The 25358-nt window shown below is 40.9% G+C and overlaps 1 protein-coding gene across 1 annotated transcript in view; it reads right to left on the reverse strand.

The window, feature by feature from the left end:
• Positions 1-25358, reverse strand: part of adipor2 (adiponectin receptor 2) — a 31201-nt gene extending 5843 nt beyond the window's left edge. Inside the window, exons 1-3 of the mRNA XM_041963758.1 lie at positions 25256-25358; positions 10394-10446; positions 10038-10304 (exon numbers count right to left, since the gene is read on the reverse strand). Coding sequence (XP_041819692.1) covers positions 10038-10124 — 87 coding nt within the window. The 5' untranslated portion in view covers positions 10125-10304; positions 10394-10446; positions 25256-25358. The remainder of the gene's footprint in view (positions 1-10037; positions 10305-10393; positions 10447-25255) is intronic.

The following is a 25358-nucleotide window of genomic DNA, read 5'->3' on the forward strand; positions in this document are numbered from 1 at the left end:
AAAGAAAAGTCCAAAAAATAAACTGAATTTTGTGTACTTTTGATTATTTTTCTATCATATTAATAATCTCTTGACTGATGCAGACTTATCTGAGGTGGTCTGGACTCCTGTGTTGAGAACTTTAGGGCCCTTTCACACCTGCAGTACCTCATTTGCTTTGTACTTTCAGACTTTTCAGCTATGTCTGAACCAAAATCACAGGTGTGAAATCTCGGTGTGAGACCACAGTCCGGACCAAACAGCCAAACATTGGTCTTTGGTTCTTTAATGCGCTTGCATAACTGCAATGTAAAAGCAAGACTAACTGGATCAAATTTATGCAATGCAGACCTTGGTTCTAACTTTTAGGTGTGAAAAGGCCCTAAAATCCTAACAAGTCTATATGAATTTGGGGAAAGTTCAATGTTAAAATTGCAATAGGAACAGAAGGGGGTGTGCATACAGGAGCAGACTGAGAAGTGAATTAATACTGATTACAACACTGACTGGTGTGAATTTTCAGTCTCCTGTCTAACTGTATTAGACTTATAACAAGCAAAAATTAAATCAGAGTATTTTTTGAAAACAAAAAACAGCTAATTTTTGATTGAACACATGTCGACACAGTCTGTCCAATCTTCCATTTATAAGCGGGAGATTGGACGGACAGTGTGAATTCAATTTAACACAATAGCTGTCACAGCTGGGGAGCAAGGCACGGAATTAATATGGCCAGCGCTTTGTGATAAATACTCAGTCATTCATCATAAGTGACACGCAAACACACAGACCCACACGCAACGTCGAGCGCACCACACACACTGAACAGCAGTGATGCTGTGAGTGGATTCAGGTGGACAAAATTGATAACACACAACAAAGAGGTGGAAAAAAATGCATGAAAACACTAATTATGTATTTATTTAACGCCAGCGCAGACACACAATCTTCACCACACACACACACACTCGCGCATACCCCTCCTGCTGAAAGGAAGTGAGTAGAAAAGATGTGCTTTCTGTTCCTCCCGAGGAGGAGGGGAAGGGGGTGAGGAACAAAAGAGAGGCAAGAGTGAGAAAATTAGAAAAAAGTGGGGAGACAGAGATAGACAAGAGAACTGCAGAACGAGGGAGAGAAGTCCTGATGTATACATAATGCATGACTAACCCATTTTTAAAGGCCCACCAGCAAAATGCACTCCAACTGCATGCTCCCTGCTTTGTGTGTGTGTCTGTGTGTGTGTTGACCGTGATGTGGACGTTTGCATATGTGTCTCACACAGTCAAAGTGTGTGAACAGTCAACACTTTCAGCTTCCTAAAGCAGGAGTTTGTTAGTCTGACATCTGCCCGTCTGCTTACGAGTGTGCAGACTGCACTCAATCATGCATGAGGACGAATCTCAGTCTGCTGCTGTGTACAGTAAGAGTAAGACACACACACACACACACACACATACTCATGCACACACACACACAGGTTTCAATCACACCTCAAAGCGAGCAACTGTAGCAACACATTCTCTTACATCCAGTGTTTCAACAGCGAGATAAAGGTGACACCTGACATCGATTGTGTGTGTGTGTGTGTGTGAGATGGTGAGCATCAGTGATTGCCTATACGATGTGAGCAGAGGGTATCTGGGTGACTGCCAAGCGGTCACGTGTGCTCTGCAGTCTTTGTGTGTGTGTGAGTGTGTGTGTGTGTGTGTGTGTTAGTGAGAGCTTCTCATGTGTAGCCATGCATGCATGTAATGTAGGTGTAAGCTTAAATCCAGATGCTGCCGGTCTTGCTGCGGATTGTGAGGTTATTCTTGAAGGGTGTGAGCACCTCTGTGTGTGCGTGTAGGGGGACAACAGGGTGTCCTCTACCATCACTGAATGGGTGCACATATACACACACACATAGATGTGTGGCAGTAAAATACAGTAAACACTCTCAGGACATATTGGAATAGGGGACAGTGTGTCACACACACTCTGCTTTAGTTAACACATACAGTATGATGAAGAAACCATGCAGATAGGGAGAGGGAGGTGGAGATGGATGGGAGGCATTTAGCCTACAACCTGTACGTTTAAAGTGATTTATGATCAGCCCCGCTTTCACTGCAAACCACCTTTTTACTGTTAGGCTGCCGCACAGTCGCACTCGGTTTCGTTTATGTGAAGTCAGGTTGTGAGCGAGATAGAAAGGATGTGCACCAAACCCTGAACTAGTCTAGATTAATGAAAATGTTTTCACATGACCTGGCGCCATTCTTGTCAGTGGTCAAGCAAAGCATGAAAGTATATACAGAAATGATCCTGGCCATTTAAACAGAAAGCTTATATTATATGTGAGGATCATAAAAGAGTTGGTATTTAATCCTGAACATGAAACAATAAAGTCCAAGAACTGTTAAAAAAGGATCAAAAACGATGCAGCAGAACCAGAGATATCATGTTTTTATAACACACATTCCTCTCCCTTGTCAAAACCTGGAACCTACGTGACCTGCGATACAGCTCGACCACCAACAGTTCGGTTGGAGAATTGGATGCGTGGTGCTATTAGCGGCACTAGCTTCAAGCAGAAATGAGGAGCGGAATATGGAGGCCTGATAAACTCTGCACCCCGAGAGTTTTTTGCATTTCCAGACTTCTTTGTTTTTCAAACTTGTTGTCCTCAGACCCAACTGATGTTTAAGTGACATCACTTGAGGCGAGTCATTAGATTTTGTGCAGTCTAAGGATGGTTGAATCAAGGGCAAATGGATTTGCTGTGGATAAAGGTGTCACCCAAGGGGCTTCTTCAGTTCTAAGTGACGGGGAGTCTCAGGTATTTAACCTCTGTGGGGTCACTGATACCTCCTGCGTGTTCCTGGCTGTGTAACGGCAGTTGTTAGAGTGACCTGAGGCCATAGCGTACAATCATCTGTGTTGTCACATGAGGCCAACTCTGAATAGTTATTAAATCTAGTGGGAAGGGATGAAAGGACAGAATTGTAGGAGCGTCCTCTGAAGAAGCCCTTGTATAACCATGACCCGGATGACTGTGAATTTTCACTGACAGGTTTCTCCCCCTGGAGCCACAAACTGCTTTAAAATACTTCACATTTTCCCCACCTTTAGAAAGGCTGGTGTGTTAAAGAACTGCAACATGTGCTTATTTAAGATAGTTGGTACATTCTGTCAATTTCTGCTTAATATGGGTGCTATGGGTCCGATAGTTGGCATTTGACTGGTTTGGTACCAAATGAAACACACTGTTGTGCTATAAAGAGGAAGCTATGGGAGATATTTGAGGAAAAGCAAAACTAAAAATGACCAGCTGCCAGCCTGAGAGACAGAGAAAACTGCTTTTCTCCAGTGAAACATCTGTTCTGCTGCACTAAACTCAATCCAGACTGTGAAAGCTGCAGTGTTGAGGTTTAGCAGCAGGTGATGCACAGAGTTTGGCTGTGAACTGCTCAGCTGACGTTGCTGTAATCAGATCGAATACTACAGACAGAAGGGCTGTAGGAGTGAGGCAGTTTGAGGTTCTTGGAAACGCAGGCTATCCCTAACACACTAATGTGCTTACATTCAGGCACTCCCACATACACACTCCACTGGGATGAATGCAGTATGTCTGCCACACGTGACTCAGCCTGCCCGGCCTCCAACAAGTCATTACAGCAGAGGTTAAGGAGTCACATTTCGCTCTGTGTGAAAGTGTGTGTGTGTGGTGAAGGATATGATCCCATCCCTCTGGGAAGTGTCCATCCTCGGCTCCGAGACACCTCATCATGTATGACTAAAGCGGTCTGGAGGTCAGCGGGGCCCAGGCTAGCTGCTCGTCGGACACAGAGCCACAGTCACGTTGAGTAATCATTATCCCAGTTGCTGTCATACTTCAACAGAGCACTGTTCCCAGTCTTCCTGGGAAACGCTTGAGGGAACCTTCACATCTCCGGAAATGTATTTAAACAGATTTGATAACCTGTTAAAAAGGCCGCTAGTCTATTAGCGAAGCAAACATTTGGCTTTTGGGTGAAGTTTAGAGGACTCTTACTAAGTATACTTACAAACCTCATATTGTCCATATCTGCTTAAGGCTTGTGAACTCAAATGGCTTTCATACCCAACCCCATATACGAGGGTAGCATTGCTCAGAGATATTCAATTTAAGATCATAGAAGACTAATACAAGCAGCAAATATTCACATAGAAACACAACTTTTTGGATTTTTGTCTAACAACGAGATAAATGATTAAAATGTCAAAACCACTTCAAATTGTTCTCCTGACCAACTAATTAATTAACTGACTCATTGTTTCAGCTCTACTGACGATTCCACACATACTCCATACTAGTGCACAGTACAGTAAATACGCAAATACACAGGTTTCTGTATTGCTGTATTTATGTACGTGTGTGTGGCCTTACTAGAGTGTGTGTCTGATAACAAGGGTAACTAACCTTATCAGTGCGTTGCAGGCAGACTGTAAGTTTTGACAGCACAATTAGATAATGGTTATTTTAATGAAGCTGCGTTCTGTTTTGTTTATTTCATCCATTTAATCATGTACAGTGAACTCTTTAGGCACAATTGAGGCAATATGTACAAAGAGGAAGAGTGAGTGTTGTTGTTCTTCTTTTGTGGAATAAGGTCACACGCACTAATGATTTAAGAGCATCAATTTACTCATTTCCAATAAAAAGGCTCAACAATACCTAAAAATCAAAAATGAGAAGAGTTGTTTGAACTTTGTCTCAAAAGCCATGAAAAATGTGGACAAGATGGAACATTTTAGCAATATATGTTCTGATTTCTCCAGTATCAAAGACTACATGTTCTGTATTGGTTTTCTTTGTTTTTCGACCTTTTTTAGTATTGTTTGAAAATGTATGTGCTGCAGCTTGGATCTGGCTGGGCTGGGCATTATCATATGCATCACACAAAAATAAAAACTTTATCTGTTCATTCAATCATAGAAAACTTCACAGAGCACATTAAACTGAAGTTTTGTACAGAAAGGTGGATGTAACTTTAGGACACATTTCGACTCAAGCGCAACAACATAACAACTGACCAGATGATGGATAAAGTACCCAGAAAAACCTTACAGGAAGAGTCCATTTGCAGGACTAAGTCAGGAATAACAACAGCATGGAGACTTCCAACACTTTTCATACAAGCACAAGCTAATGCAGCCAGTTGGATAATTCAGAGACATGAGAACAAGAGAGGAACAAAGAAATCCCTTAAGACACCAGTCTGCTCAAGATTAAATGAGGCAGTTTTTCTTAAAAGCCCCTTAAGACCACTCTCTCCCTCTGTCTCTGTCGCAAAAAAAACACATATCCAGCTCCCCTCAGACTCATTAACCATTCTGTATGTAAACCTGGCTAATGACTTTCACCTAACTAACGACATTCGCGTACACACACCTGAAACCCTGTGTGTATGCCTGTGTGTTAAGAGGAATCCTCCGCTCTAATAAGCTCTGCTGAGCTCTATCGTCAGCTAGTAGAAGATAAGTCTGAGAGAGAAGTGAAGAGTGAGGAGAGACGTTTTAGGAAAAACCTTACAGCGAAACATGGAACTTTAGACTCAATGTAAACAAAGTCACATGTTGGCAGTTTGCTAGAGGGTGGGACCAAGGAAACAGCTGCCGGCCAACAGGATTCGGCTGAAACTCAGCGGACCAATCACAGCTGAGCCTAAACTTGTAATGGGCCGATGAGGGAAGAGCTCACCCTTGTACACCGTAACCCCTGCGCAGCGCAGACGGAGAGAGATTCGACATGTGACTCACACATGCACAATGCTCTCTCGGGACCAAAACAATTTGGAAAAGACGCCAAGACCCGGAAAAACAGACAGTATGTTCCAAACACACGCACACATGCCAGACTCTCAAAAAACAGCCACTGTGCTCAGGCTGCCATGAGACAAACTGTTCTCTCTGTTCTTGGCCATGACCATGAGGAGGGCATGAAAAATCTGCATTAACGAGGCAACAAAGTAACACAGATTTTTATCACACTGCTCACAGACAGAGGGCTTAAATCAAGGATAATCACTGTTTAAAGCTACTTCAAAGTTGTTGTTTTTTTCTAATATCACTGGCTGGGAGAATGGACGTCAAACTGGGGCTAGTATCACCTGCAGTGTTGGGAGATTTTAAAAGCATGTGATCTTAGCTGCTTTATGGGGGATTTTTTTTTAATTCTGCTGCTTTTTGTTTTCTTATCAACAACTATATATTGCTTAAATTCATTCAAACTCAACTATCCCTTCTTGATTTCCTTTACATCACATCCTGGATATGTTTAAAAGAATCCGTCAACATTTTGAGAAAAGTGCTTATTTCCCTTCCTTGCCAAGAGCTAGATGAAAGGATACCGCTAAGCTAAGCTAAGATAGCTGGCTGCTGACATGAGAGCAGTATGGATTGTCTCATCTAACTTCCACCAAGACAGTGAACAAATTAAAATGTCAAACTATTCCTTTTCAATGTGGTTTGTGCTAACTGTAATTCTATTTCAGACATTCTGTGTTATATATTAACCCACACCTTCTCTTCATTTCTTTATTCCTCAAAAACAATGACAATAATTGCTTTCCATTCTGTTATTGAAAACATAATGAAACGACATACTTCCCTTTATACTGTAGCCCTTCAAATGTGGCAGCATGTCAGCATTTCAAGTTTATATTCTCTCCCTACAAAGCATCACGATAATAGGATTGGTAGAATAACTGAAGGAGTGTAATCACAGATGTGAGGTACAATAAGAGGAAGTGAAACTGGATGTCAGATCCACCTGAGCCTGGGAGTGGATGCATGGAAGCAATTCAAAGCTCTGGCAAAGACAGAGGACGTGCCGAGGACTCAAAGGTCCAAAATCTCAAAGCATTGTTCACCCTTTTTTGGTATTTCCCTTGTTTTTGTTGTTTGGTGGTTAAAATGCGTGTAATAAAATTCCACAGCTCATTCATCTGAGCGTACAGGATGTGTTGAGCTTGTTTCAGAGTTGTGTTCAGAGGTGCGTGTTTACAGAGGAGTGTTGTTTATTCATTCCCTGGTTAAACTCCTTTAAAAAGGACAGGATAACATTAGCAGGATCTTCTCTCCGCTCTCCAGAAAACTAATTTTCATTAGTTGCATTAGCACAAAGTCTCAATTGAAACTGACTCACCTAACAGCTAATGCTGTCTATAGTTCCTCCAAGTCTTAATTACCTAAATTGAATTTAACAATCTGTAAAAGACACTGAATTGAACTTTAATGACATTGAAAGTTTGGCACTTATGGATTACCGATGCAAAACTATAGTGGTAGTTTTAGAGGCATCACTATAGCCCCTTTCACACACATAGTCTATACCTAAAATCTTTAGGAACATTTCCCATATGTGTGAATGAGAAGAGGGTTGACATCTGTACCGCCAGTTTCCCGCCTCAAGACCTGGTAACATTTAATGGGAAATGCTGCATGCATATAGGGACGAGCATGTCTGGTGAAAGGTGGTTTCACGCAGTTGAACCAATCACAAGACTCCACTGACGATGCATTTGAGTCTGCAACTTGTTTACAGTTCGTGGATCACAAAAAAAAAAAGATCTGTCTGGCAAACTTGTTGAATATCAAATAAAAAACACGAGCAGTGATCAGCTCGTCTGTCATCTTACTGAAACTAGAAACGTGTCCCGCCGTGTTCATGTCCATGGCCTTGCCCTTGCCCTTTTTACTGGTGTCTGCTGGACTGAGAATGGCATGTGTGAAAAGGTTCAAGTTAGAATTGTTCCTGAATGAAGCTGCACGTGTGAATAGTGAAAATGACAAGCGGTGCCTGAAAGGTTATCCCAGTAATTTACCAGGAACTGTGTATGAAAGATGACACCTTTAAAGTGTAACGATCTATTTAGAACAATTCTGAGCACCAAATTCTCCAAACAAACATTTCATACGTAAGTGTTAGGCTGGAATTGTTGCCAGGTAAAAAGCTATCGTTTCAAAAAGATTTTCTTTAACTGTGGGGTGTGACCAGGAAGACAACAACAGAGGAAAAACAGATCAAACTGCCAGAAAAGGAGACAGAGAGGCAGCCCAGCCAATCTGCTGGTGAACAGGATGCGTGATACAAGCCCCAGAGCTATGCCGCACACTCACCAACACGTCTCGAGACGAGCTCTAACACCTACACAAAATGCTGAAAAATTCAAAGGGCGGCCTGTGGGGTGTTAAAGACAGCCTGCCCTCGCTGTTTGGGGCAAGGGGGCCCCGAGTGACCTCTCAGGTATCAGTGTTGAGTTTCAGCAGGTAAAAAGGGCGCACGCCAACACAAGGAAGCAGACACAGTACACACACACACACACACAAACACTATTGTATTTCAGCTCAGCGGCTCTATGCTGATTGCTTTTCACACTGAACAACAGGCCGGCAGTTTTGTCTGTATACACACAAACACACACAGACACCGTCTAAACAGGAACACAAGTGACGCCGCAGAGGGAGAGCGTCTGGCGCATTTGTTTGATCAGTTCGATAGGTTGCCTTCACGGGATTCTAATCACACAGATTTTTTGGTAAATGTGTTTGCTTTCCTTCCAGGAAGACGCCTGTATATAGACATAACAGGCCTATTTTTAGGGGCTGTGAATCTCGCACACATTCAATATTCACGTCACTTTGGAGTGGAACTAAAACTGAACATCAGGCGAAGCTGTGCCAAACCGATCATAATGCACTGTTAATTACTATAGCACAGGATGAGTCATCGAGGAGTTTGAAAAGCCTTGAGGGTGGTGAGGGTGTCGATAATAAGCGGAGGTTGAAAAGCTTGGGAAACAGGCTCATGATCAAATCGTGCAAAATCAAGATCCAAGAAGCTGCCGGTAAAACCTGAGGAACTGATTACATCCTGCTCGATTCTCCTTTCTGCCCCTGAGCAAGGCACCAAACACCAACTGCTCTGGTTACGGTTTGTTTGTTAACGCCGTTGTTCTTTCCTCTGTTAATGACACAGCTTGTGCTCTTCTTACTGTATGTACTTTTATGCAAACAAGCACACAAGCTTTCATGCCGTGTTTTCTGGGAAGTCATGAGTACATCTTTTCTGGAAGTGTCATCATGTCTCACTGTTTTAGACCCTCGTATGTATTTATATTTCAATGTTTTATGCTTCTGGCTCTAAGGATAACTCTAGAAGATTAAAGCAGAACTTAACACCACGCAAGCAAACTCTCACACGCTGTCCCAAAAGATTGCTAAACCAACTTTAAATCTAAATCTGCTGCAGTCAAATGATCGTCTAATGTTAAATTAACTCTACAGTAGTGTTTAATCTACTTTTTGATCTGTGCAATCACACTAAGTCTTCAAAGAGTAACTGATGCTAAAACATGAAGTATAAACACACACAAGGCAACAGACGGCGGTTAAGTGATTCAACTGCAATACTCCCTATACAGTATATACAGTTATATATTGGGAAGCGTCAGCAATACGATCATGTATTTGTTCATCTATTGTTTCGTTTTTCTCAGGTGAGAGAAAGACCTGTGAATAATATGAATTTGAATGTACTCATGGATGGATACTGTAGTGATTTGGGGGTGAAGGGGTGAGATGTGGGGGTTTGGACGATATATAAATGTGTGTATTTTGTATATTATCTTTTATTATTTTTTAGATTATATCTGTAGCCTTTTTTTTCTTACTGATCATGTCTGTCCTTCTATCTTTTTTTCCTTTTTTTCCCATTTACATTGGTTATATGCAACTATCTTGCATATAACAGGCTGCTTTGCAAATATACATTTTAATTTGTGGAAATGTAAAAAGTTTCTGTTTCTGTTTGATGTGTTATCACACAGAAAGACTGTGCTGGTCAGCATCAGTTACAGTATATATATATATACTTCCCCACTAACAACACTGACTTAACTATTAATGTGAGGGTGTGTGTTTTGGTGGGATAGTTTTACTGTGTGACCAGTCGACCCATACCACGCCACATGGCTCTGAACCAACCAGATGACAGCATGAGTGTGTGTGTGTGTCTGTGTGTGATGGACACTCACCCCACTGTGTGAGGGGCACTCTGAGGTGCTGAGGTGACTGGTTGAAGGACCTGAGGTGGGCGTGTCTCCTTTCTCCCGGAGACTCATGGGACCTGTAGGCGTGCTATCTGTCGTGTGTTCGATGAGGTTTGACGTTCTGTGTCGCAGCACGAAGGCCGGGCCCTCGGCCCCGCTCGTCTCTCCTCCGTCCAGCTTGAAACGCTGGACCGGCCTCCTTGGACAGAAGACTCGATGGATGAAGTTGACTGAATCCGGATGGGACCAAAGCTGGTTGGATCGAACAGGGAGAGATGGGTTGAAGAGGACAGAACTGGAGCACATGTGACAAAGATGACATTATAAGATAGGTGACCAACCTGGACTCCACTGGACTGGACTAATACCTTCACACAGGGCTTTTGGGACAAAGCTGAAGAGACAGAAAGACAGGGCGAGTGGCAGAAAAGAGAGAGAGAGATAGAAATAAAGGAGGAAAGTGAAGACAAGAGGGAGAAAGAAGAAAAAAGTTAGTCTCCATGATTTTGTTTATCCTCAGATGTGAAATTACAGTAATAAAATCCAAACAAAACAAAATCCAAACAAGACAGAAGAAAGAACCAGGCCATCATAACTGTTAAAACACCATATTTTCACAACATTAAAGTAATAAGATACTCCTGTGTAGCAAAACAAAAAATACAAGCCAATAATATAACCAATAAATGTTGACCAAGGCTCTAACCCCTTGAAATTAAGTGCAGTATAAACTATATCACAGCCATCTTTTTCCATTGAGGCCTGGCTGCCAGGATAAATATATTATAGTGGAGGCATTATCTAGTAGTTAAAAGGTCACAAGTTCAATCCCTGTACAAGACACACTGTCCTGCAGATATTCTGTATCACTGTCCCCACAGCAGCCCAGTCAGTCAAAACAGTTCTGCATTGGAGACAAAGATGTTTTGGATGTAGCTTTATCTCTGTCACTTCAAAAAGTTACCCGTGGTATTCAAGGTCTTATAAATACTGGATCTACTAACACCAGCCGCCAATTAGGAGCTGCCAACTTGCTGTCATGGTGAGTTGCTTAGCGACCAGAGGTGTCAAGGACAGGAACAAGAGATGCACACACAGGAAGTTGATGTGTTCCCTGGTGAGAATTTACAATGCTTTTTTTTTCCCCCTTCATATGTCTCCAACCACGTCACTGTTTCTACACGCAGTTTTTCTTCAGCTGTATGGGGAAATGTGACATCACCCCATCACTTCATTTAAAAATCCAGTTTGACAAACATTGTTAAGAGTGACAAGCAAGGTGGGAAAATTTCCATCGCACTCAAATCAAGTCAAAATCCAGCTCTGACACCACCCTGACAGGTGCAGCTGCTGAGGTGTCACATCAGGCGTGTTATAACTAAAGAAAAGAGCCATATTCCAGTGCCTGTTATTGAATGGTTGCAGCCCTACAGCTACACAGCTGTACACTCAGACATAAATGTTTTTAAAGAAATTCTCTTGATGGAAACAGGAGTAAAGGAGTGCTTACTAATCATGTGAGGGCTTTAACCACAACCACAACCTAAACTAAGAGCACATATGACAACCTTGGTTTAAAAGAATTACTTTTCTATCCTTGTGCAGACATTTGACCTTCATGAGGATAAACATGCTCGTGTGTGCCTGACCTAGACCCATTCATATCTGCATGTTTTTACAGCAACGTGTTTCTAAACACTCACACGACCAAAGCGTTAATGTTGTTAAATGATGAGAACTGCTGCTGCACATTCATATCAGCATATACCATACTGCTGAGATCAGTTTTCTCTGTGCATGTCACACTCTGATACACACACACACTCAGACACACACAAACACACACAGGGGCCATGTGTGAATATGCCCCCGAGCACTGGAGCACTTCATTTAAACCACCCCCCTGTGCTACCACAAACACAGTACATTGGGGAATTACACACTCAAGTAGGGGGGCAACACAAAGGCATCCACACACACACCTGAGCACGTACTTGTAAACATACACACACATGCTGCTACAGACATTAGTAAGAGACTGATGTTAAGTATGTTGGGAGCTAAAGAGCTGTGATGGATCTAAAGTAAAGGACGATTTAAAATATATTGAACTACACATAAACTGCTTTGCTTTCATTTAACAAAACCAAATGGTAAATTTTCATTCTACTGAGAATGAAAGCACAGCAGCGGCTTTTGCAACTATTCTACTGCAACATCAGTGGGATCAATAAATAGTAAACTAAATAGCAGAGTTCAGAGAGTTGAAGGAGATAGAAAGTTGGCTTCTTCACACGACTGCTGCACAGCACCTGACTGTGTCTGAGCCGGCATAAATCATCTTTATGAAATACCTTTATTCTTCTGTGTGGAATACTTATATTCGTACATATATATATATGGTTTAAAAAAAAAGCACCATTTCTGGATGTGAAATGTGAGTGTGAGTAAGTGTGAGTGGAAGGCCAAAACGAAGAGGATACGATTCCACGCAAACAAATACTGTATAACGACAATGTATACGCCAAATCCCTAAAACTATTCTATAATCCTAATTAATCATTTTAAACAACCCTATGACTCAAAGTAGACCTAAAAGTAAAAATAGCTAAATGTCATTAGGAAACACTCTCCCCTTTGAGGCGAATTGCCATTATATTATATGATAAATGATGTTATAAAATCTAAATGGTATATAATATTAGAAATATCACATTCTGACAGGGGGATATTGGTTATTTACTTGCTTTTTTATTATTCATTATTTATTTATTATTTGATTATTATTTAATTATTAATTAACTTTGTTTATAGATTCGAAAAGAATTTTAAAAATCCTCAAAAGTAAAAGTGAAAGCAGTCCAGTGTAGTTTCTGTTCACCAGCAGTCAATATTAATGACTCATGTGGCCGTCCAGTGAATGATAATTATTAACAATAAGATCCATCAAACCACAAGCAGGAGTAGTGATGAAAGAAAAAAAAAGAGAGAAAAGAAGGGGAAAGAGACAAAGAGTCAAGAACAAAAAGACGACACAAAAGAAAAGGACAGAGAAAATCATTAGAAGAGCCATAGAAAAAATACTGAGAGTTTCATAACCCAGTGACATCGACCAACAGACAGTCCTGCTATTCTATGCTGCGAAGATGAGAAAGAACATTTGGACTGAGCTGAGATGACTGGCCTGAAGGCAAGTCCCCTAATCGAAATCAAACACTTCTACACTCAGAGATTGTCCAATCAATCTCTCCACTTTTCCTCCCTCCTCCTTCTCCTCAATCGACTATTTTTGAAAATTACTTTGACGCTCTTTTTGAGTAAATGCACCCTCATTTTCTGACATGATGAAAAGTGAGATTTCATGCCGGGTCCTTATTAGCCGGGGAATAAGAGGAATAAACGACTTTTGATGGGGGCTTTTTTTTTGCAGCTGTAGTCGATTCCCAAGATAGCGGCCTTGTGGCCCGATTGCCACACAAGAACAAACAGCTCTCCTGACAATTGAAATAGCTGAGAGGTTTTGTTCTGTGTGGGTCTGATAAGAGTCTGGAAGCAGAAGAAGAAGAAGAAGAAAAAAAAAAACATTAAAAAGACTTGTGTGGACGTCCACACGTGACCATCTCACTCCGTACATACAGCAGTCTCTGTGCACGCACACGTAGAGTTTCACTTTCCTACAGCTTCCTAGCTTAGCATGTGTGTGTTTTTTACTGTCCTGTGTCTTGCAATTTCCGTGCGATGGTAGAAATGCGTCCACCGGTAAAGATTTGCCACTACCGTTCAATACCGGAACAATCCCTTTGTGTCTGTTATATATTGGGGGCAGCCTGTGTTATAAATCAAAGCCGAATTCTCGCGTGATCTCAAGACTCTTGTGTGTTAACGTGAATCTAGCTGCCTCTCAAGGTAGTGTGATTTGGCTAGCAGGACTGCATACTAAGTTATCACATGAGGTGGTGGTAATGCACCTCTATTAATTTACCAACTGCTGCAACAGAAGAGAGTGAGAAAACATAGAGAAGGAGAATAAAACTGTGAATACAGAGCAGGACTTGTGTGGAATTTAAAAATAAAAGAAGGAAATAATCATATGTGAGCAAGTACGGCACGGTATGGTTAAATCTACAGAACAAGTACAAACAATACAACATAAAAACGGTACCATGACATAAAATTATAAATACCGGAACCAAAGATCTTTGATCATATAGCCTCCGCCTACTGTATATATGGAAAACAGAAACAACCTTAGACACTACCCTGACGAAGGCAAGAAAGCCAAAAACATTCAGTGAGGTTATTAAACAAAGAGTAGCCTATTGGAGATGAGTTGCCTTAATTTTTCCAGTGCTAAGAGCTTAATTATCAGCGGACTTCTACAGTCATATTATATACAAGGGGAAGTCAGAAACATAGCCTGCACACTGGATGACCGCAGTATCAGAACAGACAGAACAGACTGACCCCATATTGAGATAAAACACTCACTATGATGGAGCATAGAGAAAAAAAGGATTTGCACATCCAAACCAAATGGGGCTTCCCGGGGTCCGTGCCAACTCTGAATGTTAAAGTTTCAGCAGTGAGAGAACAGCTGACACATTATGTCCGTCGACAACAGGATGTAAAATGACTCATAAAGATGTTCCGGCGGGGTAACTGTATGATCACAATTTTCTTGACTCATAAAAGCCTTGCAAATGTCGTATACACCCTTATTTTTTTCCACTATTAAAATCCCTGTATGAGGTTCAATTATTTTTCACAATCAAGCTCCATGAAACAAACCAATAACGCAGACAAGCAACTCAAGAAAAAAAACATTAAACCATCCTGCAGTGACACTTTAACCCCATGAAGAGACACTGGGACGGACACAGAGGATAAAAACAGGACAGAAGCCTGGAGGAACCACACTTGTGACTTGCTGGGTAAACCTGGGTCAAGAAAGGGATTAACCAACACTCTCTCCTCACCCAGAATCTCCGCTGATGTGCCCCCGAGCAGCAACTCGCTTTCTTGGCTAATGAAACTGCAAAGTATACAGCTTTTCAACCATTCCCCAAATACATAAACCTGACCAAGCAATCAAGGCTGTGTGCTGTCAGCAATACAGAAAGGCTTTCGATTCAGTTCTTCTTTTAATTTTCAATCTTTTATTCTCTCAACATAATGAACCAGCTGTGAGGCTTATACAGCAATGCCATCAATAAGCATTATCGTCCTTTGAGCATGGATGCTATTGAGCTGTTAATATTGATGCTATCGATTTTGCCCCAGAGGTCAATAGCAGCTATCTACTACAGCTGATATAACAGTGTGTGTATATGTCTTACAGGCTGTGCAGTGTGAATGAGATGGCAGTTTTAAAACCTTAGCAATTTTGTTGCGACACAAGAGACAATACTGATCTGTCATTATCAACGTTGACGACATGACCATTGATCTCAGCAAAATAACATCTTCAGGCTGTAGGATGTAGATGGGTTTGTGAGAGTTTAGAGTTACAAAAACGAGTGGATGTGTCTGGCACATCTGTGTGTGTGTGTCAATGCTGCTACACTAGTTTCTTGTCATATAACACATCTTATCTGCACTGCACGTCGCTGCATGTCCTGATGTCCTGACCAAAAGCTGTCCCAACTCTCAATATCTTTAAAAAACTGTAGATGGAAGGCTGCTTGGGTTACTACATTACACTCCATGTGGAGGCTGTTATGTTTGCTGTGATGCTGAGCGCTGACATGAAAACACTCCTAGGGGATCAATACACTTTCCACGTATTGTGAAATTTAAAAGACGTTTTTGGAAAAACACTTATTCGCTTGCTGAGAGGACTTATACTACTCCAATACCTGAATGATTACTATGATGCTAGAACCAGCAGCCGGTTAGCTTAGCTTAGCAAGACTGGAAACATTTACAACAGCGAATTGTCATGTTTACACGCTACATGTTTGGCTTCTAGACATAAGAGTGGTATTAATCTTCTCATCTTACTCTCAGCAAGAGAGAAGCCTATTCCTCAGAAATGTCAAATTATTCCTTCAGCACTTTCAAGGTCAATGCAAGCCATCTTTACATTATGCACACTCTTCAAAAATGTAAAAATCTGAGCTGGTATAAATGGTAAATAAATGCCAATGATGTATAAATACACTGACCAGTGGTTTTCTATCTATTGGTCCAACATTTTGGTCAAGAGCAATACACTATACCATGACAACTACTGGATGGATGGTTGTTAAAGGCATTTACCATCCAGAGAGGATGAATCTCAATGACAATGATGATCCTGTGACCTTTTATCTTGCGACACCATTGAGTCTAGATTTCAGCTCGTACTACACTTCACTGCATGATGGGATGCGTGACGACCAGATCTATTTTAACCTTTGGCAGTACTTTGAGATTAATGGCATCTATAAACAAGCTAAGATTAACATGCTAACAGTCGACACACGACAAGGTCATTTATGCATGTGCACTGTTCCACACAGGCATGAGCATGTGCCTAGCATTCCCTCATGCTCACTATCACCATCTTGCCTTTTGTCCTGCTCTCACTTCCTCTCTCTCGAACACAAACGCACACGCACGCACGCACGCACTCACAAGCAGAAGACAGCTGACTTCACTCTAGAGTAGTCATTGTCACTGTAGAGCCATGAAGAGGTGGCTCCGAAAATCAATTCTGGCAACTGACAAACAAACCCGACAGGAACTCAGGTGCTTAAAAAAAAAAAAAAAATTGGGGAAGAAAAGAAAATAACAATGGCAGAAAACTGAAAAGAAATGTCAATGGGAATTGATTTGTTCTTTTTTTTTCTCCTCAAGGGAAAGAGTGACTGGTGGACTCGAGCAGCAGCTGTAAAAACTGGAAGTGGAATGAAAAAGAAGCAGAAGTACCTAGTTCTGGTTCTTTAACTGTGGACTGGGGACCCACTTTAGGTTAAGGGGCCCATCTGTCATGGCTGTGACTGTACTAAAATTCCACGTATATCACTTTTTGTATAAATTATGTGTAATAGTGGAGGGGGGCTTCGGCAGGTGAACTAAATGATGGTGAATGCTGCCTGAATATGAGGCAAATACACAGGGTTTAGGGAGCCAAGGGAGAGACAAATGTGTTTTATGAGGAAGTTCACTGCACATGATGGCTGCTGGGTGAAAGCATTACTTCTGCTAACCAAAGGAGAAAGGGAGAGAGAGGTGCAAGAAAGAGATGTTAAAGACGGGCACAAGATATGACTCACTAAACCTGCTTTACAGCATCGCTTGGTTGTGTGACATGCAACTATGGCTGGGCACTGCGTGGGTGTTTGTGTAGTGACACATTAAGTTGGAGGTCATGGACTGAAGGAAAGCTGTGATTCCTCTCACAGATGCAGGACAAAGGTCAAACAGTGCGCACTGTGTAGTCCACATACTGGAAGCCATTTTCACACATGTAGACATTCTGGACAATGAAAAAAAATTCATAAGAAGAACGAGAAGTTTGGAGAGAGATGGAGATGAGAGAGAGGGAGACATCGACATAAGAAACGATATTCATGACACTTTCATCATACTCTCAGCTGTGTCACTTTTTTTTCTTTACTGCAAGAATTTATATTATCATCTTTTCAAAAATAATTTATCTGTTTCCCCTGGTATTTGCCTCCCATTATGCTGTTGAGTGTTTCACCTAAATCTCGGTATGAAGTGCCTATTAACTAGCAGTTCTTGGATCTTAAGGGGACTCTTGCTTTATTATATAAAACGACAACTTCAAGTCAAACAGACACTGTTGGTCGCAACAGGAATCTTATTTGGGGTGAGAAACAGTATGTGATGTCTCAGGTATTATTATTGTTATCATTATTATCAGTTGCAATGACAGAACAGATTCCTTTGGTTGAACAAAAGCTGTATTATAATTTCCCAAAATATTATCTCCTATATTTTTTTATGTTGTTGAATTCAATATATGTATTTTTAGAAACACTAGCACGATAACCATCAATTTTCACCCCGCTGCAACCCTAATGTCATTACAGAGATGTAGCATATAAAGTCAAACCTATTCCTCTTACATTTTCAACATGTACTGTGCATTACAATGATGCTTGAGATTCAACTAAAAATGCTAAAATACAAGTGTTGTTCCAAATCCTTTGACATTTAAAATCTAAATTAACATTTTTTTTTGCACGTCTATTCATTCTGTTTAAACCTGGTATTTCTGCACAGTTATAGATGAAGTTTAGGTTACGGTAATTTTATTAGTATTGTACTACTGGTAGAATTACATTCCAGTGGTGGCTGCAAAGGATTGTTTGCAACTCATGTAATCCAATTTCCAATAAGTCCAGAGTGTTGTCCAAAGTCCAAAAGCCAAAATTCGTTGCCTACATGCATTTATGCTGATGAAACTGACGAGTTACAATCATTAAAGAAGGCTGTTTCAATAAAAAAAAAAATTTATCTGATGGATCTTTTTTTTTTAAATTGAGAATTTGTTCAAGAATGTATTTTGTAAGGGTGATGACATAAAATATGACAATAGAGATGTGAAGACTGATTCGAAAAGCTAAATAGAAGCTTAAAAAAAACATTCAGTATAGTGGTATAAAATACAGACTCTTGACACACAGTATGGGACATCTATCCACTTCCATAGCAATGTTACAGTGTCCTTGTTCTGCTTCTTTCAGTATAGGCTCATAGTTCTTGTGTTGTGACTGTTAGCGGCTATCAAGCAACATGACTTTATCCCTACAACGTGTGCTCACTCACTGTCTGAGTCACTTTGCCAGATATGGCCTATGGCCTGTGGCCTGTCACCTGCTATGTCATTACTCTCTCTGACACACACGTGTGCACACACAGGCGCCCACACACAGTCACCAAATAAACTAATGGGAAAGCAGTGCGCACAAACATTCGCACTATATATGGTGGAAATTTTAATCACTTTTCATTTTGGCCATGACACGAATTAAGATTAGCCATAACAGCAAAGACAGTAAAATGAAGTTAACAACAGACATCAACCAAATGCTGATGAATATATAAATTTCACCAAACCTACAGTAACTGACTTTCTGGCACATCATCACCTTTTTAAGCTGACGTGGTGAACCTGTTAGCAAACAATTGCGTATTTACATATCCAGCAATTACGGAGCCACGTTAGCATTCATTGTTGATTCTGACCACCGGATGATTTTAAGTACAATATTTACTCTCTTTCAGCTCAGTTTTTGCTCTCTACCAACTGCTGAGGGGAAGATCTGTCTCTGCAGCCGCTAAATGCTCCACTATGTTCACCAGCTTGTGGCTTACTGTATCTGTCTGCTGGTGGGTGCTTAGCAGGTAGTGAACAGTGGGTTCATAAAGCTTTTTCACTCAAAACAGCTGTCTGCTGTGGCTGAAAGCAGCGCTGTGAGAGCAGTGAGAGCGAACCAAACCAGTCAAAAGCTGCATTTTAAATGGTTTATAAAACTGAACGCATGTCGCTCAAACGATGAGGTGATGCCTTCTAAAAACAGAAATGCAATCTGAGCATGACTTTCACCTTTTCTATGAGCTCACACCCGGTTTTTCAGGTTATACAGACAACAGTGAACAGGAGACACGGTATGTTAAAACAGGCTACACAGGTCTGTTTAAAATCAGTCAGCACAGGTTTACTGCTTTGTATTTTTTATTTGAGTGTATTTAATACGTTACTCAGTGTCTCTTCCTGTCCCTGTCAGTAAAGGGGCACTTTTTTATTTGCTGAGCGATCTGATTGGCTGTCTGTTGTGAAATTTTTTGATTTTGATGTATTTTTCACAACCTCATAGTCAGCTAAAAGACAACAGCTAACCAATCAAAAGATATATTCAAATATAATCCAAATTAGATGAATATCCATCCAATGCAACATGATGTAAATTACGTCACTTTGTGATTTAAAGAATTGACACTGACAACAGCACACACCCTTCCACCTTTAACAGGCAGCAGAAATTTTTTTTGTTCTTGATGTCGGTCCAAAAGGCACGAAGACATGTCATCAGATAACATCTTCCTGTGACAACACATTTCACACATTGCCCTTTAAACAGCATGGTGAAGTTGTCCGGCTCCTGACCTGCTGTCATTTCTATTTGCTAACATCAGTCCAAGTCAAGAGATCTAGACCTTGGAAAGTCAGTGTGAGTGTGGGATAGTTGTGATGAGCACTGGTTAATGCTCTTTCCTTGATAAACCGACAATCCCTTGAGCCCCTGAACTTGCTTGCTCGGGTAGAAAGACCAATGGAATTGTTGGCAATAACTTACTCCTATTCTTTTTTTTTCTTTTTGTCCTGATGGTTAAAAAGCTATTAAACCTGCACATTATCAGCCTAAGAAGCACAATCACCTCAAACTTTATTATCTTGCAGAAAGAGAAGAATTAAAAATTGTTTCATTCAGCACTGAATGCTCAACATAAAATTTAGAAGAGCAGGCCCTTAGGTACATCAATCATTGACAATAAATGACAAACAAGACCTTATGGCTGGTATATTGTTAGAATTTGGTTATACATCATATTTCCTTTCCAAATACTTAGATTATTCACTCTGGAGTCAAACTCTTCATTTGGTCGAGGGGTTCACTTTACTGTGCTTTATGCTGCGTGTGTTCCTGCAGCAGGGGGGTTGGTGAATAGGCCTCCTTTTGTATTTAGGACAGCTTTACAATGATGTAAACCTGCTGTCGGAGACCACATGACTGCCTTTACTGTTCACTGGGACTATGGGGTCATACTGAGACCTGTACTTAAACCTAACCACACACTTACACGCCCACCCTACCGTGATATTACTGAAAACACACCTTTGATTCTGCATCTCCATGCAGCTACTCCTAAAAGCTAGTCAGTGCAAATAATTCTGTAATAAAAGCATTTGCTTTAACCGACATGCAGATTCACATGGGCTGAATTTACATCATGAGACAATTAATAATAGACACGTCAAATTATTTGCAAGCTAGTTTTGCATGTTTTTCTGTGTAAGCGCATGTCCCCTGGTGACCACTCAGTCCTGGTACAGCAGAGTTACTGATGCGGCTGCCAGCAGTCTTATGATGGAGAGACAAACAAAGAAAACCAGTGTGAAAGTGAACCACACACCCTTGTTCTCTCATTCACAGCATACACAAACTGCCAGCCACGTAGCACCGTTACAACCAAGTGACCACACATGCCTCACAGACGCTTAGGAAGGTGGGAATATCTTACCATAAAAACCTTCTATTAATAAATACAATGACAGATTATACACACTTAACATATGTTAGGTGACATTCAGGTGTCCTTCGAAAGAGGAGATGGGCCAGTTCATCATAGTCAGTGGTTTGGTTTCATGTGAAAACTCAGAGATCCACCCAACTGGTGTAACAATCTGTCACACACATTTTAAACAGTATTAGTCCCCCTGTCAAACACTCTCTCTTAACCTAACATCCACACAAAAAGTTTATCTAGTCCTCACAACCTGTTCACCTAAAATCGCAGGTATGATATGAAAAAGTATTCTTGAAAGAGTAAGTGGAATTCACTAAGAATAGCAGGAGCCATAACATGTCCACCAACAAATATAACACAAAAACAATCTGATTTTGCCTACAGAAGAGAGAAGGGCTCCCATAATTTCAGCTTTTTGCACAGACACAAGGCCAAAGATCCACTTAAAAATCCAGGCTGGCCCTGCCTGAAAGTCTTACCAAGCTATCACCTCTCAAATCTTTATTTTGTGGGAGGTGAAGGCTGAAAAATCAATTCCATATACAGTGGCTGTGTTAACTAACGCAGAGAATGTCTGAACATATCAAACAGTCCTGGAAAATCTGTAAAATGTTCCTGCATCCCCACATTACAATGCAGAGGCTAACATGTAAACTCTCCAAATTACCACCCCAAGATGTTCAAAGACATTGCTCCTTGTCTATAAACGGCACTGAACCACCTACCATCTGAACACCGAGCAGGCACAGACCACAACGAGGTCAGTGTGCTGCTGGCTCTGCTGGTGAACACAGTGCTGCTAAATGCAGTGGTTTTCAAGCACTGGGTGGTAATCCAAAGGTGGGTGACATGAAGATAAAAATAGGTCCCCTAAATGTCTTGATGAAAAGCAAACCTAAAGCTTCTAACTACAGTATATTTATACTTAGTGCCCTCTGACTCTATAACATGAGACAGGCACCACAGAATATTTTGTTGACAAATTTTACAATACAGCTTTAGGCTAAGGCCACCAAACTCATTTCATTCAGATTACTGTCAAATTTCCCAAATTTAAATGTAATGTTTCCCTCAGATTTTTACAAGGTGGGATACTGGGTTGGTGCCTCTAATAAAGATAGATTGACTCAGGTTATGTCTGGTATTTATTAGAAGTCTTTTTGAGTGCCTTCGCTCATTGTTTTCCTATCAAGACTTCCTTGGTAAATGGAAAATGGGTGGGTAAAGGCAGGGCATCCTGTATGACTTGATGCTTTGAATGAATTTAACAACAAAAATCCATCCACATGTACACACCCATGTCTGCCTATCCACTGACTTTGAATTTCCTAACACCTACTGTATATATTTACAAACCAACATGTATGTATAAAAGCTACTGGAACTAGCATGCATACATGCTCTCTAACACACAGAAATAAACATATTCTGTCCGTTAACACTGTTTACACTCAGCATTCGAGGTGTAAGATGCTTCCTGTGCCTCTGGACAAAGTAATTAACTGGTGACAGGCTAACTGAGCTGGGTGTATCGCGGATGTTGTTTTGTGTGTGCATGTTCACTTAGGCAACATCATAACAACGTAATCCATTTCAGAAAAAGGCGTGTTTTGTTCTTCTTGTTTTGCACACCACATGCACACACACACATACATGCACACAGGCCTTTTCGGAGAGCTGAGAGGGAAGGAAAGAAAGAAAGCGCAGACAGAGACAAGAAGAGGTGTATAAAAGACAGAGAGAGGCAGCTACTCTCTCTTATGATCAATCAATTTTGCACTGACAGTTCTCTACTATTCTTAGAAGCTATGTTTAGCTGCTCTCCTGCCTGGCACACTGTCAAAGACTTCATTATACATTAAATTCTCTCGAGAGTTGTACTTTCAGTGAAAAAATAAAAAATGACGTATTGCTCAATAGCCATGTCTAGCAGGGTGAGAGAGACTCAGTGCGCACATCAGCTCAAGCAATGGAAGTTCTGAATTCATCCTTTGCATAATAATTGCAAATCAATATCTTCCAAGAGGAAATTACATCAAATTTCCTGGTTAGATGAATGAACTTCCTGGATAAATGAACTCAATGTGGTAAAGTTACTGCGCTGGTAATGTGGGTGTTGTGCTTTGTGCACAAGTTGATTTTCGTATAGAACACGTTTGCTATACATAAAAGTGATGCACAAATCCACTTTGCATCCCTATGTGGGCTTTGACATGGAAGTACATTGACATGCACAAGTGCAACTTCAGAATGAAAGCAGGGGATGGGTGTGTGTAATTATATTTACAGATCAAGTTTCGTTTCGGTGCTGTTAAGTTGCAGGGGAGCAAACTTGCACTTGGAAATAATGACACTGTAAAGCCCCAAAGGGTCAAACTGCACAAGAAGGCACTGATTAAAAATGCAAAAAGGGTTTCAACACATATACCAGCTTAGACACTTCTCCATGAAATATCCATGGGGTAATCTCAAGCTAGGGGACGACTGGGAGTGTTTTTGTACATATAAAGTTTGGGTTGAAGACAAATAGGCTATCAGCGACCCAGCCCATAAAATATTTATGAGATGACCTCATGCTTTGTGGCAACAGTCAGAAGAACACTGAAATGGGATGGGCATATATGCAGTACAGTATGTGCATTCAGTACAATCGAAAATAATAATAATGTTTAATAGCAAAAAAAAAAAGAAAAATTCAATACTCTAGTCACCAGTTGAGTAGATTTTGACTATAGCTGCTGAGTTTGAGCCAGCCAAAAATATCTGAAGGGTAACAAACTACTATTAGCAGCCCTATTTGCAGAACAAATCTCTTTAATTTGGTAAAAGAGTCAATATTTGCTGGTTATAATGAAAATGTAAGCTTCTCCTGAGAGCAACTGTTCAACAAAACCCATCAAGAAAAATTACTAGTCCCCACAGACTTACATAAAGCAGACGGATTGGATTCAGATCAGGTCTACAAGTCTTTGAGGTTCAGGATATCTACTTATACTTGCTTACATGGATGAAATAATTACTACATAGTTCAAATGGTAGATGCCACAGAAAGCAGTATTGACTTGATCTGAGAAGTCATAACATAACAAAACGTGTGTTAAGAAACATCAACCAAGCAAAAATAGGACTGCCAAATAATAAAAATAAATTAGTCTTCAGAGCAGCTACTTGTATCTTGTTATTAGTGAGGTTATAAAGACTCTCTCTACCATTCACACACAAAAAATAATACACTGAAATGCACAAAAATAGCAATAAATTGAGCCCTACTGAGCAATGCTGTCAACTCAGACAGAGTACAGCGGAGTCAACAACACTGGCGAGCAAGCAAGACAAAGAAACCCCAAACTCCAGCCAGACTACCCTCTTGTTGACAGCGACAATTCGCATACTTCCAACACAAGCCCCACACAAAGGAGCGTTTTTATTTGTATGACCTCGAGCTGTTGCAAAAATGGCTCACGTTACATTTGACCCAAGCGGTGCTGTCAAAGGTAAAATAAGAAGCAGACTGCAGCCCATCGACTGGCTAAGATGATGGTTTGTTTACACCGAGCTAGCGAGCTGGCTAGTCCGCTAACAACAGCTGCTAAAACCGAAAGGAGCCAGATAACTCTTTAACGGAGCTTGTGTTTATTTTGACAGCTTACCGCATGTGGCGATATGCCTTTTAACATACCGAATACTGCCTCCATATGAGTGATAATGCCTCGCAAAGAGAGAGAAAAGCTGTGCTTTCTATGCTGGCTAGCAGATTATGCTTCTCTCTGTTGTTTTGACAGCCAGAATTAGCTGGATAGCAAAGCTGCTAGCTGGCAGGTTACATTCAGGGAGGCACTAACGTTAGGCTAGGAAAGTCCTGGGTGAATTCAACAGTCTGAAACAAGGTATAACAACATTAATAACAACAAACAGTGGCCAAGGTCAGTTGTACTACTCACCTGGTTCTGTTATCTGAACGGGAATCCGTCTTTTGGGTAGTGTGACAGTTAAACAGAGTTCTGGTCGCTGCTCTGCTCCTGTCTCCTCTGAACGCTTTCTGAC

Source organism: Chelmon rostratus, chromosome 22 (assembly GCF_017976325.1).
Source record: "Chelmon rostratus isolate fCheRos1 chromosome 22, fCheRos1.pri, whole genome shotgun sequence".
In the NCBI taxonomy this organism is placed as follows: domain Eukaryota; kingdom Metazoa; phylum Chordata; class Actinopteri; order Chaetodontiformes; family Chaetodontidae; genus Chelmon; species Chelmon rostratus.